This window comes from Crocodylus siamensis, chromosome 11, assembly GCF_052110815.1.
Source record: "Crocodylus siamensis isolate JL-2025a chromosome 11, ASM5211081v1, whole genome shotgun sequence".
Taxonomy (NCBI): Eukaryota; Metazoa; Chordata; order Crocodylia; family Crocodylidae; genus Crocodylus; species Crocodylus siamensis.
The window spans coordinates 39,587,167-39,602,636 of NC_143405.1; the positions used below are offsets into that span (position 1 = coordinate 39,587,167).

Consider the following 15,470-nt stretch of genomic DNA (forward strand, 5'->3'; position numbering starts at 1 on the left):
GGGGCCAAGGTTCCTGTTTTATCTGAAATGAGTCATTTGCTTCTAATCATATTCTAAATGAGGCTGGGGAGGGAGGGAAGTTCTGCTTGTCTTAGCTGGGGTCTTGTGGACAGCTCACGTGAGCAGTGTGATCAAGCTCTGGACCTTTGGCAGTACTTTAACTAAAAACAAATGGAGTTTCTTTTGAAAGCTCTTGAGATCACACTTTTGCTTACTATGAAATTAAAAGCCTCCAGACTCTCAAAATACTCAGTCTGTTCAATGCTTCAGTGGAAGGGGACTGAATGCCCTAGGAATAAGGGTGACTAAAATGTGAGTGAGATGGGAGTCTTTTCTTATGCCTGCCACTGATCTGCCCTGTAACCTTGGCCATGTCTCTCTCCTTCTCTCTGTGCTTCTGTTTCTGCTTCAACACTTTTTTCCTGCCTTTAGGTAGGAACTCTGTTTTACTATACAGTGTAGTGTTTCAGGATTTAGCACAACATCATCCCAATCTTAGCTAGAGCCTTTTCAGGCCATAACAATATTTGGAGGTGCAACTTTGTCCCTAAGAGATTGTTACTAGGGGGAAAGTAAAAGCAGTAGAGTGTAATAACATGCAAGTATGTGATGTGACTTGCATCTCTTACTGCTTAGTTCATATTTGAGATCAGAATACCCGACAATAGCTCTGAGTCTCAGAATAGTTGGTGCCCAGCAGAGGGCGCCAGAGGCCTTGCAGCTGAGTAGTGAAATGTAATTTTCTCTGTCCTGTAATTAGATGAACATCTGAGTGAAGGCGGTTGTTGAAGTTAGGATTTTGTAAAACAGAAAACATTTGCAATATACTTTGTACCCTCTTAGACACTAGAATTACTTTGTCAGTCTTCGTGCTATTATCACAAAGTTTATTTTTGTTTCGTTTCCCCCTTCCCCTCCCCCAATCATTTGTATTATAGCTTCCAGTCCTTTTAGGGTTAAAATCAGGGACAGTGTTTTAGCCTGCAATTTATCATGTGATGTGGCATTTCAGCAGATTTTGAACAACATGGCACTAGGCCCATATCTATGTATTCATGTTAATTAATTTAAATAAATGCATGATATTAAAGGAAACGGTAGTGAAGAAATCCCAAAGAATAATACTAAATAAATCCATCTGTAGTTATGACTGATATGATTTAATAATTAGGTCATTAGGAATTAGACATTCCATAATAAAGTCCAAAATCTAGTTATAACATAGAAACATTGAAGTGAAGAAAAATTAAACAAAACATAAATAACTTTAATTCTTTAAGCATAGTGAATTTCATGTGTAGGCTGAAAAATGTCTCTTGAAAATAGCAAGTAGAAATAGTTTTACCTAACATACAAATCTAACATGAGCTAATGTTAAAAATACTTGGAGCTCTGACTTTGATCCTATTGAAACTAAAGGCAAAACTTCTCTTAATTTCAGTGTAAGATTTTTCTCACTGCTGAGACTTGCTAAACAATTATACAATAGGTGCTTAACTCATGTGAGTGCTTTTGCAAAATCTTATCCTTTGTGTGCAATTAATAAAAAGATCTGATGTTCTGTGAGAGTTTTACCTGAAAAAAGCCAACAGGATCCAACTTAAAATTAAAAAGCATGGTGGTTTAAATTTTCTCCAGTAGTGTATAGATTTGTACTGGATGTAAAGTAATAACTAAAACAAAACAAAAATATGCATGCAAACCTTTGATATTGCCGGGGGGGGAGGGGGTATAGACAGTTTCTGCATAAAGGAATCTATAGACAAAGCCATCCTAATTTTCAAATTATAAATAAAACCTATATGTGAAGCCAGGACTTAAAATAAGATTTATAGTTTTATTTCTGGTGTGGATGGCTCTTTTTCAAATAATTCACAGATCAGTCCATTTCCTGCCCTAGAGGACTTTTAGAGGGGAAGTGTGTGTGTGTGGTTGGACTTCCATGAATGTTCATCCTTTTAATTTCTTGAATTAAATCAGTGTTCCCAGGTTCCCACTTCATATTATGTTAGATTGATACATGACTGGCAGGGTCCCTAGTGGTGTGAGATGTAACAGGAGGAGGTCTAGCACTAGCAAAAGAAAACTCATGATACAGGAGGCGCTACTTCACGGTCAGGGCAGCTAGGATTTGGAACCAACTTCTAAGGGAAGTGGTGCCGGCTCCTACGCTGGGGGTCTTTAAGAGGAGGCTGGATGAGCACCTCGTTTGACCCCAGTACTCCTCCTGCCATGGCAGGGGGTCGGACTCGATCTGCTCAGGACCCTTCCGACCCTAGGAACTATGAAACTATGAGACTATATTCTTGAAGATGTAAACTGCCAAAGATCCCTTGCCATGTTTCCTTTTACTTCAATTTGAGCCAGGTGAGGATCTACCGCTATTGGTGAAAATCAGTCACAAGATCGGTAACTTGAGGTGGGCAGAGCTGATATATGGCATCAAGTTCAGGAAGATTTTTCACTGAGGTTAATAATGGTTAATAATAGCTGATATTAGGTTTTAGCTGAGGTTAATAACTGATTTTAATTTTAGGTTCACAACACACATGCATAGACACACACGCTGTATATATTAGTTCTGAGACTAGCTCACAGAGCACAAAGTCCTAAGAACATGATATAAGAAAATAAGAAGTGCCATTTACTGGGTCAGACCATAGGTCCATCTTGCTCAGTTTCCTGTGTCACACAGCGGCCGAGTGGGTGCTCAGGCCGTTCATGTATGCAGTATGAGTCTGGGGATCAAAAATCTGCATGGTATTCAATGTGTGGAAGCACCATAGACTTATAAAGAGAAATAATGATACTTTCTGTTTTATTTATAATTCCCTTCTTAATAAACCTAACATTTTGTTTGTCATTTTGACAGCTGCTGAGCATTGAACTGTTTTTAGCGAAGCGTAAATAATAACTCCCAGATCTCTTTTCTGTGACAAAGGCTCATGTAAGTGTAAGCATGTGTTATTTTTGTCAGTAATAATTTTGGGTTATTTTTGCCCATGTGCGTAACTTGCTACTTATCTATATGGCATTTCTTCTGCCATTTAGTTGCCCAATGGCAGTTCTTATTTTCTTTATGTTCTTAGGACTGTGTGCTCTGTGAGCTAGTCTCAGAACTAATTTATACAGTGTGTGTGTGTGTGTGTGTGTGTGTGTGTCTATGCATGTGTGTTGTGAACCTAAAATTAAAATCAGTTCTCTCATTATTAACCTAAGTGAACAATCTTCCTGAACTTGATGCCATATATCAGCTCTGCCCACCTCAAATTACCAATCTTGTGACTGATTTTCACCAATAGCAGTAGATCCTCACCTGGCTCAAATTGAAGTAAAAGAAAACATGGTAAGGGATCTATGGCAGTTTATATCTGCAAGGATATGTATCATGGGTTTTCTTTTGCTAATGCTTGACCTCCTCCTGTTACATCTCATACCACTTGGGACCCTGCCAGTCATGTATCAATCTAACATAATATGAAGTGGGAACCTGGGAACACTATGATGCCAGATTCTTCTGTAGTTCCTCTGGCACAATCATGCCAGATTCTTCTGTAGTTCCTCACAGTCCTTTCATTGGACACTTACTTCCATGGAAGCAGAGATTGCTGTGTAGGACTAGAGTCGTACAGAAGATGCACAGGACCACCACAGAGATAGCTTTGGTCTCCAGTGGATTGTATAAGCTCACGTGTACTTCCTTGAAGAGTAGCCCCAGTAATGTGAAAATAGAAAAGAAACTCCCCTAATCCAAACTCACACAATTTCTGTTCCTCTGTCTAATATACTTCTGCTTTTTCCTGAGTGTCTCTCAAAAAATTGGTAGGCCAGCTTTTCATCTAAGGCTTGATCCTATTCCCACTAAAGCCAATGGTACAACTGCCTTTGCTTTCGTTGGCTGCAGAATCAAGACTTTATATGCTAAAACTACCAAAGCCAAATACATAGGCATTCATGTGCCCAAAATCCACAGTGTAAGAGGTCAAAAGTTAAGGGGACTACATTTTTCAGGTTTAATAACAGGGATACAATTTGCCAAAGATGTAGATATGAATTTAACTTTATGTATTTGTGAGCAGTCCCAGGACAGTTAATAAGACTACTCTTGGATGGCAATGCTAAGCACAGGCCTATGTGTTTGCCATGTTTCTGCAATGTGCTTATTATTTCTATAGTGAAGGGTATCTTTAATTTCACATTTGTTTTAATTGGTTGCTAGAATTTAAGAGAATTCAGGAGGCAGAAGTGCTGAGTCATTGGTTTGCAGCTGTCAAAGGAATTGCAGACAGAGCAGTACGGTTGAGATGTGATGTAATTACTAATTAAACAAGACAACCCACCTTTTGAAAAGTGTAGGCCCCCCAGCTGGGGGTGCAAGAGCTCACATGTAACTTGAAGGCTTGCCAGCAGGCACACCTGCCTGTTCCTCACTCCCATTTTGCAGTCCCATCAGGGATGTTACTTATGCTAAGGTTATGCATGCAAAAGTTTGTACACAGGTCTCATGATCCAGAACTAGGATTTTATGTATGCTGTAGTGGCATATATACAACCTATTCCTGCAGTCATTTGGGAATTTCACTGAGAGTTTTGCTAGAGAAGGACTTGATCCCAGAGGCCATAAACCTACACCGATATTGTACTTCTTACCTAGCAATTTAAAAGATGTGTTCTTTCTTGTTTGTAAGGCTTGACTTTACCTCTGAGAAGGCCAAACCCAGTTCTCACTTCTGTCAGGGTGTGAGGCCCTAGACGCCATCAAGTTGCTATAATTGGATTGCAGAGGAAATGCAAGCTGTGTAGGGGCCTTAAGGGACCTCATGGCACAGCAAAGATTTCTACAGCTGCTTTCCCTGTGGTGGTTCCATACCTAGAAGAAACATAACAGAAGAGGGATGGCAGTGGGCATGTGACTGCACTGGATCTCTGATTGAAAGACCTTTTCAAGAGAGAGTTTTGCTGGAGGAGGAAGTTTTTTAATCCTTCCTCCTTGGTATCTCCTTATAAGTTTCCATGGACAATGCACCAAGGTCCAGGACTTGACTCATAGAGATGTATTGCCATATTAGATACTGACCAGCTTGAAACTTTTACCTGACTTGACTTGTATGTCCATACAGGGATTGGTGATATGCACATAGTCAGAATAAGGGGAAAAATCACCATGCTCCCCTCTTGCAGTTCGAACTTTAGTCACTGTATCTGCAGGGTTGATTAAGGCTCTTTTTATTAATGTGTTTGTACAAAATGAAAGGGGTGGCAGAGGAAAATCATTATTGGATCTCAGTCAGAAAATGCTCACATTTTATATTGTGAAGGGCTAGATTATACATAAGTAGATTTACCAATGTTAATTTCAGGGCCATTATAGCCAGTAGTTGACAGGCAAATTATGTGCATGCTATTCAGATTGTTAAACACTTTCAGTGGAAGATATATTTGATTAAACACTTGTGAATGTAGGTGTACTCTCTACATTTAGATGTACTCTGAAAAATTCTGGAAGCAACTGAGACACTGAGGTTGTGTGAATCACCAGAGTATCTAGCAAAGAGGGCAATGCCAGATTGGTGATGCATTTGAATTGGTGAGGAAGTAAAGAGATCAGAGTGCAATTGCATATAGTTTGCATGGAAACCTAATTATGTCTTATAGACACGACTTTCAAATAAAGCTAAATACTCAAACTGTCTGGTACCACCAGGTGTTTGCAGAAAATCATTTTTGGAGGGATACGTGTTTAAATACTGATGAAATTTTACTCAACCGTTAAACATAATGTATTACTCAGGCTTCAGCTATTCCCTCAGCCCTAATGCTCTTTTGCAATTAGTGTGTGATGTCACGTTTTCCACTCTATTCATACCACTTTGTGGTTTCCTGAATATCAAGTGCCATGAGAGGTGAGTGAGATGGAGATTATTGTGACTAATTTCCCTGTTCAGACACCCTGCAGCAGTCCAAGGGACAACAATTGTGGGAGTGATGTTTCTTGAATAGCATAATGTCCCCCTCCCTCCCAAATACAAACTGCTGGATATTAGTTAGAGGGCAGCTGGACATGCTGGATTGCCACCCATGATGCCTGCTGGGCTGACACTACTAAGAGCACACTCTTCCTTAGCAATTAACTTCAAGTCACAGATTCATTTTTTTTTAGGTTTTAGCTATTCTAGCGGGAATAACATTGTAATTCCAGCCCACTGAAGTCAATGCAAATACTTCCACCAGCTTCAATGACAGTAGGATTTTTCCTTTCCTGTAGAGGTGATGCACTGACCCTCTCCAATGAACTTTACTGTGGCCTGCAACTTCAGTGAGCTGTACTGGGACAAGTCCTCTTCCAGGGGTGACATGTAGGGGGTGCACCCCCTGCATGTGGTGGTGCATCCCCTACGAAAAGGCGCAGTGGCTGCAGGAGCTCCTCAGCTTACTACCACTGGGCTCCTGCCTGCTGCTGCCCTGCTCCCACTGCCACCATACCCCCCCAGCTGCCAGGGGCATGCACCATTCACATGCTATTCCACAGCAGCATAGAGCATTTACAGAAAAGGAGTTTGCTGGTGCAAGGCCATTGCTGTGAACTCCAGTGCAAAACATCCTCCCTGACGCACAAAGTCGTAGGTCTTGGAAATGGGGGGAAGAGTTTCTCCTTAAGGATGCTTTATATAGCATAAATAAAATTTAGGAGTTTTAGAGCAAATGGCAGCGTTCAGTTAGAACTATACCATGCACCTGCACACTCTGCAGCTGCCAGGGCCTTGGGGTCTTAAAGCTGACCTGCAAATACTGTTTAAAAATAGACTTAGCAAAAAGAGGTGGTGTTTTAATGTATAAATAAGGCATGAAATGTTTGGGCATTTTTAATTTCAGAAATATCAGGAGAGTCTTTCCTGTGTGGTTTCTTTGTTTTGATTTTTCATTAGAAGTGTAAGGGAGTTTACTGTGAGCACTTAACACCTAACTTTAAGGGGCAAGGATGTTGAATGTTCAACAAAAGCCTCCTCTATTCAAAATGTTAATTACTCATTGAAGCTGAAGAGCTTTTACCAAAACAAGGAGTGTTGAAACCACATGCCTAAAAATACCTTTCCCCCAAAACTGTCACAGGTTTAGCTGTCACCTTTTCATTAATACTCCAGCCATCAGGGTCTTTTAGCCTAGAAAGAACCACTTAAAATGCAAAAGTAAGCAAAGTCTTAAAAAATACTTTTGTACTTTTTGGTTTTTATATCATACGGCTGGCAAAAGGGGTACAAATCTATCCTTATTTATTTTTGCAAGTTTCTTGTACAAGCTCTCCAACTATGTAGGCTTGTGATCTGGTGAAGGGGGTAAGGGACTTACATTGTTCATTGATGTTTGCAGGAGGTAGGGATAATTAGCCACCTCTTGCCTGATCCAGAGCAAAATATACACTTCCCTTCTATGCTTACATGTGTGAGTGTACCCAAAGAACTTTGTCTGACACGCACACACACACACACATGTGCACACACACAGACACACACACACACACACTTCCTATCTCTTCTTCCTCCTGTTTCCTCCTACGACTTCCTCCTATAGTAAGCCCTACTTTATTGACACAGCATTGTATCACCCAGATAGGTTATGCAAAATGGGACTGCGTATTCAGGTCATATTTGAGATAACTGGGATTCAGAGAAGATCAAAGAATGTAAAAGGTAAGACTCATAGAATCATAGAAAAGTAGGGTTGGAAAAGATCTTTAGAGGTCATCTAGTCCAACCCTGTGACTGAGGCAGGATCAGCCCTATCAAAAACATCCTACATAAATCAATTGTCTAACCTATTAGTAAAACTATGCAGTTAATCCTGACACAACCATTAGGCATAATGCCCTAACCTGCCACAGGTAAAGTAGGAGGATAACAGTGGCCAATGTCCTGCTGCTGCTATGCTTGAGAGATGCAGGTGGAAATGTGGTCATCTTACTTGCAAAGGAAGGCAAAAAACCCCATAGTCTGTACCAATGTGACCACAGGATAAAATTCCTTCCTGACCCCAAATATGGCAGTCAGTCTAACCCTGAGCAGAAAGTCAAGGCCCTCTATTGAGGAATGTCCAGGTTTAAATCCCAGTGGGAGCATTGGCACACCCCAGTCAAAGTCTGGGGCCAACACCCACTGCTGCACCCAATGCCCTCCTCCATCCCCAACACATGTAGCAGTAGGAAGAGAAAAAAAATTTCTTCCTTGCCCCACAAGCCAACTGGTGAAGCCCAGAACCATGGAAAATACCCATAGTATAGCATGGGCATAGCTACTTCTAAACAATCCCTGACCGGTGCTTAGCCAACCTCTTCTTGAACACTTCTAATGATGGAGGTCCCACAATGTCCCCAGGCAGTCTGTTCCACTGCCTCACTCTTCTAACAGGGAAGATGATTTTCCAGATATCCAGTTTAAACCTACTTTATTGCAATTTCAAGACTCATGATTTCAAATCTATGTTTGATTCAAAGTTAATTGATGTTACACTTTTGAATGATAGATATGGCCTTGCAAGTTGCAACAAATTTGAAGCTGATTTCCAAAGGTTTCTGATGGATTCTGAGCATGGCAACATCTGGCATGAGTGTTAAGGTTTCATTTTTTTGGAATTAAAATTAAGAGACATAGACTCCAGTGTAGGAAATGTATCTGTGTGAGCTGATTCTTGTACCCACTCAGAGCCCTGTTGTCCTCAGGGCCCTGTTTGCAGGTTCTTGGCCCAGGATCTAGCCTTAGGACCAAATCTTGCAACCTTTCCTCATGTAAGAAAAACTGAACAAACTCTGAAAACCTATTTAGTGGGTTACATTTTATGCTGATCCATGAGGTGAAAAACACTCAGCACTTCTTTCCACGAGACTGGACCTTCCCTATTTAGAGGCCAGAAGAGTGACCTGCATTCAGCTGTTACATTTTATTTTAAAAGGGGGAAACAAAGAAGGAGTGAGAAAAAGTACATAATTTGTCACAATGGGTGAATTAGCTTATCTCCTGGGAAAAGGGACAGTGTCAGGCTATTCAGTCTAATGCTGATTTTATTCTGCTAAGGCTGGAAGCTGGATCCTTCTCTCTCTACTCCCACATCATTGTTGTTTCTTACAGCAGCCTCAGGGGGCTCCAGCTTGGATTAGGGCCACTTTGTGCCTGATACAGTAAAGAACAAGTTTCCATCACTGAGAGGTTACATCTAAATGAAGGCAGCAGATAAAGGCTATCAGGAAACACCAGCAAAGAGAACGTGGGGTATCTTCTTATATCAAGGCCTATATGCCCCAGCCAAGCTAATGCAGCACAGTGCAGGTACCTAAGAGTCTTTGTCCAAAGAAGAGACAAGCCAGACTCAAAATGACTTGCTTAAATGTACACAGCAGGTCAGCAGCAAGACCATGAGGGAGGAAAAAAAGCCAATGGGTTCCTTCTAGAATCTAGATCATAGTCATACAGTGTATGACTCCATAGGGACCTCAGTGGGCTGGTTGGTTGGCACAAGTAACATGAGTAGGATTTGGTCCGTAATTAGTAGTCCTCCATTGCCTTTCACTGGAAGTGTGTTGCTAACGTAACAACATTTGCGGAAATTAAGGTAACCTAATAGAAGTTACCAAAATTAGGAAATCACCCAGTAGAGTGGAGAGAGGCATTCTTCAGGCTAGTTAGAGTTTCAAAGATCAGGGGACATAATTTTAAAATTAGGGAAGTAGGAGAAAGTTGAGAATCCAAGCAGAACCTTCACAAATGGTAATAAACATATGGAACAGGTTATCTGGGAAGTCTGTGGCAGCAGACACCTACTTGCCGTAGAATGAGGACCCAGTGAACAGAGAAAGAGGACAGGGTGAAAATAACTTTTCAGAGAGCAGGTAGGTCAGCTTCTGCACCCTTTCTGGTTTCTGAAACCCAGTTCTATATTCGCAGTGTTTGTCCCGGTTTCTGTGTCTTCACAGTTCAGGCAGCGGCATTATGCAGATGAGCATCTCCCAGCCTCCGTAGAACTAAAAACTGTCAATCTGTCTGGTCTTGAAGATAGGGAAGTCCCCGGCCAAGTCCTAGCAGGGCGCCCACCAAGCTGTTACCCAGCTTTACCCTCCTCGGGTTGTGTGTGGGCACCAAGCGCACTGGGAAGTGGTCAGGCTCCTGCAGCGCCCGGCCGCCGGTCTCAGCATCGTCAGGGAGCCGGCTCCGTCCTCTCGGGTCCCTCGGGCGATTGCCCGGCTCGGCGCTGCCCCTGCGCGGGGCACAGCGGGGCCCGGTAGGACCTGGCTGGGGGAAAGCGCGGGCCCTGGCGTTCAGCCGCGGTTTATTGGGCAGCGCTTGCCCAAAGCTCCCGGTCGTAAATCTCCAGCGCGGCGGCTCGCACCCTGCTCCCCAGCGCCAGCCGCCGAGGCGGTCGCCTTGCACATGGTCTTTATTGCTGTCACGGCTGGTTCCTTCCCCCGGGAGCTCGGCGGGTCGCTTGCGTTATACAGAAAGGTCTTGAATGGTGAAATCATTTTGTTCTGAAACACTGCCGGCCTCGGGGCCCTGAGGGCAGTTAAATCAACCTCCCAGGGATAAGAGGCAACATTTAAACGGGAAAATACAGCCCGGGAAGACGGGACTGAACACCCAGCGCCGCGGCCGGGGTCCGGGCAATGCTGCCTCGGGGAGCGGGGTAGGGACGAGCCTTGCCCTCAGCCGGGGTCAGGAGGTGAAAGGCCCCGGCCGCGGCGCGCCCTGCCCGCCCCAACCGGCTGCGGGAGCCGGCCCGGAGGAGCGAGGCGGGTGGGCAGCGGAGGCCGCTGCGAGGCTCCCTGTGCAGAGCGAGGGCCTGGCGCTTTCCCTGGGTCCGGCGAGAGCCTGGGAATCTGGGCCTCTGGCTCCGAGCCGCCGGGCGGTGAGGCGCGGGCGCCGGCGGGCGCTGTACGGAGCGACCCCGACGGCTCCGGAGCCCCCCCCCGCCCACCACACACACACACACACACACACACACACACACACACACACTTCGCGCACAGACCGCCGAAAATAGCGCGCAGCGCCGCGATGACCTGGGGGCAGAGAGCGCGGCGCGGGGCCGGGAGGGCCGCCCGCGGAGCCGGCAGCAAGCGCGGGGACACCGCCGGGCTCCGCCGCCGCGACCGGGAGCAGCCCGCGACACCTGCCGCGCGGCTGCGGCTCTGCCCCCGGCGCTGCCCCCGGCGGGCGCAGGACTCCGGGGCTGCCCTGCCACAGCGCGGGATGTGCACGGCGGCGGCTCCGAGGCGCGGGTCAGGCGGAGGCGGCGACGGGGCCGTGGGGACACGGGGCAGGCCCGGCTCGCCTCCCCGCGCTTGGTGCCGGGCTGCGGCGCGGCGGGCGAGGGCGCTGCAAGTGTCGCCCTAGCGGGAGCCGGACCTGGCGGGAGGTCCTGCCCGGCTCGGAGCCCGGAGCCGGCTGCCTCGCCCCGCAGCGCCGAGCTTAGGAGAGGGCCCGAGCGGCAGCCTGACCCCAGCGGCTTGCAGCGCGGCGGCAGGGCCGCGCCCGTGGCTGTGACCCCGGCTCAGCAGGCCGTGCGCGGCTGGACGGGCCCGCGCGGGCCCGGCCCGGCCCGGGGGCAGCCGTGAAGGCCGGGCGGGCCGCACTGGGCTCCACGGCTGTCGCACCGGGACCCACGAGGGCGGGCCGGGCCCGGGGGCGCTGTCCCGCGCGGGCCGAGCGCAGCCCGGGGGCCGTGCGGGGCCTCGCGGCCGCTGCTGACGCGAACGAGCCGCCGAAGCCGGTGCCCAGAGCGCGGCGGGTTTCAAACGCCTCCGCCCGGCCTCGCACTCGCAGGTAGTCAGCAGGCCCCCTCCCCCGCTCGGCCTCCCCCGCCCCCCGGCGGCTCGGAGAGTCCCAGACGCAGGTCGGCAATATAATAGGCTGCTGTCTTCAGTCCTGGGGCGGAGAAAGCTCTCCTATGACGCGCCTTGTGCAGCATGAGGTTGTAGCTCCTCCAGCCCCGGCTCACTCCTGCGGGAGATCTCCAGGCGCTCGCTCTTCCGAGGGAGGAGGCGGGGTGGGGGCGCCGCGGGGGCGCGGGCAGGCAGGACCCGCCACCGGCCCCCGTGCGGGCGGCGCGGCCAGGCCGCGGGGCCGTGCGGCCGCGGGCAGCCCGGGCCGAGGCGGGAGCATGGACGCGGCCCCCCCGCTGTCCCTGGGCGCCCTCCCGGGCGGGGCGCTGCTCTAGGGGCCGCCGGCGGGAGCCGCGAGGCAGAGGCGGAGCTCGGCTCGCGGCCGCAGGAGGCGGAGGAGGGAGCGGGGCGCTGCCGCGGGCGGCCCGGCCTGGGCGCGGGGCAAGGATGCAGCATCCCCTGGACCTGGGCGCCGCACACTACTTCCCCGCCGACGCCTTCCCCGACCACCGCTCGCACCGCTACAGGAGCTTCATGATCGAGGAGATCCTGACGGACCACGCGGACGCCAAGGGCGCGGCGCCGGCCGGGGAGCTGCTCAAGTTCGGCGTGCAGGCGCTGCTCTCGGCCCGGCCCTACCACAACCACCTCGGTACGTCCGGCCGCGCACCGGGCGGGCCGGGCCGGGCCGGGCCGGGCTGCTGCCGCGGGGCGCCGGGGCAGCGTGCAAACACTCCGCAAGCCGCCCGCCCTGCTCCGGCCGGCTCCCGCCCCCGCATCTGCTGCCTGCTGGGCTGGTTGGCCCGGCCCCGGGCGCGGGGAGCGTCCCCCGGGCGGGCTGTGGGCGCCCGGCGGCCTCTCCCCGCGGCCGCCTGCCCGGCTTCGTGTCTGCTCCCGCCGCTTCCTCCCGGGCCCCGCGAGGCCCGACGCGCCGCTGCCTCCGAGCGGGACGGGACGGGACGGGACCCTCCCGGGAAGCCGCCGCCCGCTCGGGGCGGCTCGGGACACTCTTCCTGAGAGAAACCCCCCCACGTCTTTGCCCCTTAGACGAGCCTGCCCCCCGTGTCGCTCCTGGCAGGGCAGCCACAAAGGCCCCCGCGGGAACAAGCCCCAGCCGCGGGTGAGCGCGGCGCTGAGGCCCGGGACCTCCGGCGGCCTCTGCCCTCTGGCAGGGAGGCCTGAGGCGGGACCCGATGTAAGAGCCACCGGGGCGAGGCCTCCGGCCGGGTCGCAGCCGACTTGGGACGAGCTCCTGGAGCGAGCGGGGGTGGAGCAGGCTCGGGCCCGCGGGCTGCTCCCGCCGCGACAGGCGCTTGGACCCTCCGGGGTGCCCGGGCCTGGGGCACACACAGCACCAGCCCCGCCACCGGCGCCCGGCCCCGCCGAGCCGCCCCGCACACGCAGGCCAGCCGGTGTTTTCCGTCGTGGTGGGTTTTGATACCTAGTCTGCGGGGAGGGGGTTGTTTTGCTTGTCCTGGTTCCTGCCGCGGAGTCGGCGCTGCCTCCCGAGTGGGGCCTGGCGCGGGAAGCCGGGCCGGGATCTCACGGACCCGCTCGACTCCAGGCCGGGAGCCCGGCGCGGTTCTTCCCGGGCAGCCGGCGCGGCGTCTCAGGAGGCCAGGGGCGCTCGGGCCCGGGAACGGCCCCCGCCGGGCCGCCGCGGCCTGTGTGCGGGGCAGGAGCGGCGGCGGGAGCCCAGCCCCCACGGGAGCCCCCAGCGAGTCGCTCCCCGCCTGCCTCCACCTCGGGGCCCCAAGGCAGCGGTGATTCGGGCCCGGGCGGGCGAGCTGCAGGGGCGGCCGCGGCAGACCAGGGTCCGAGCTGGAGGCCGGGGCTGTGCAGACGCAGAGCCATTGCTTGGATCTGGAGCAGAGGGCAGGCAAACCCCGCAAGGGCGGCCCCGCCGCCTTCAGGCTGGCGCTGCTCCCAAGTGATGCTGAAGGCGGCTGCGGGTAGCAGGGGCCGCTGCTCCCTAGGCGCTGACCCGGGACTGCGCGTGTAAACTCTGCGGATGCTCAGTCCGAGCGGCCCGGCGCGAGGGGCTGCGCAGCACCGAGCTCCCCGCTGCCGCCTGACGCTGTCTTTCTCCCCGCAGCGGTGCTGAAAGCCGAGCAGGCCGCCGTCTTCAAGTTCCCGCTGGCCCCGCTCGGCTGCTCCGGCCTGGGCTCGGCGCTGCTGGCGGCGGGCTCGGGGCTACAAGGCGGCTCTTCGTCCTCCCACCTCCCGCTGGAGCTGCACCTCCGCGGCAAGCTGGAGCCGGGCGCCCCGGAGCAGGGCGGCAAGGCCAAGAAGGGGCGCCGCAGCCGCACGGTCTTCACGGAGCTGCAGCTCATGGGGCTGGAGAAGCGCTTCGAGAAGCAGAAATACCTCTCCACGCCCGACAGGTGAGGGCGAGCGGCGCGGGGCCGGGCCGGGCGGGGCGGGGCGGCTCCCGCGGCCCCGGGCAGCTGCGACCGTCGCCCCAGGGGCCGGGGCGAGCTGGGGAAGGGACCGGAGCGCAGGACTCTCACGGGCCGTGCCGCCTCTCCCCGTGCAGGATAGACCTGGCGGAGTCCCTGGGCCTGAGCCAGCTGCAGGTGAAGACCTGGTACCAGAACCGGCGCATGAAGTGGAAGAAGATAGTAAGTGCGCGGGGCCCGGGCCGGGAGGTGGCGGCGAGGTAGGCCCAGACCGGCCGGGAGTGCTCGGCGGCCGCCCCGCGGCGTGGCCTGGGGCTGCGGGCCGCGTCCCCCCGCAGCCGCCGACTCGGCCTCGCCTCTGCTTTGGCAGGTGCTGCAGGGCGGGGGCCTGGAGTCCCCCACTAAGCCCAAGGGCCGCCCCAAGAAGAACTCCATCCCCAGCAGCGAGCAGCTCACGGAGCAGGAGCGCGCCAAGGAGGCGGAGAAGCACGCGGAGGGCCTCGGCGCGCCCTGCGAGGTCAGCCAGGAGGAGTGAGCCCCGCCGCCTGCAGCCCACTGCGGCTCCGGACTGCCGCCTCGGCGCCTCCTCCCGGGCCCCGCTGCGCCCCGGCCGGGGGCGGACTGAGCTCCAGGCTGCCGGACTGCCCCGCTCTCGCCGCCCGCAGCAGCCTGGGCTGATCCCGGCCTCGCGGGCCCCTTCCAGCCCCGCTTTCCGCAGCGTGGAGGACTCGTGCGCGGCAGGAGCCGCAGGAAGGGGCAGCCCCGAGGCGGGGGCGCTGCGCCGGGCCGGGCCGGGCAGAGGATGGCTCTTCCCGCTGTTTGAGACGCGCTCGGTGCCCGCCTCGGGCCGGCTGCGGGGCCGGGGCGGGAGCTGCCGTGGCGCTCTCGCCGCCCGCGGGGCCCCGAGGCCCTCGGCAAGCGCAGTGTGACCGGATTTGTCCCACGAAGACCTTGTCTTTGTCTCAATAAAGTTGTGACGCAGCCGCTCCGACTCACGCGCCGCAGCCGCGACGGGCCGGGCACGGGCCGCCGCTGCGGGACCGCCAGGGCCAGAGCGGGAGGAAGGGCGGGGGCGCGGGCGGCTCCGGCGTGGGCCGAGGAGGGCGCCCTCCCGGAGGAGAGGGGCCGGCTGAGACGGCCGCCGAGGGAAGGCTCCGGCCGCAGCCTTGTGTTTCTCTGCCGGCTCGAGCCCTCCCCGCGCGGGC

General features: G+C 53.2%; 1 protein-coding gene across 1 annotated transcript; it reads left to right on the forward strand.

Annotated features, from left to right (window-relative positions):
• The first annotated feature begins 11,658 nt into the window (after positions 1-11,658).
• On the forward strand, positions 11,659-15,249 carry BARX1 (BARX homeobox 1). Its single transcript, XM_090022655.1, has 4 exons — positions 11,659-12,518; positions 13,962-14,250; positions 14,403-14,487; positions 14,636-15,249. The coding sequence occupies exons 1-4, from the start codon at positions 12,314-12,316 to the stop codon at positions 14,798-14,800; spliced, it is 744 nt and encodes a 247-aa protein (XP_089878781.1). The 5' UTR covers positions 11,659-12,313; the 3' UTR covers positions 14,801-15,249.
• Positions 15,250-15,470: the final 221 nt, after the last annotated feature.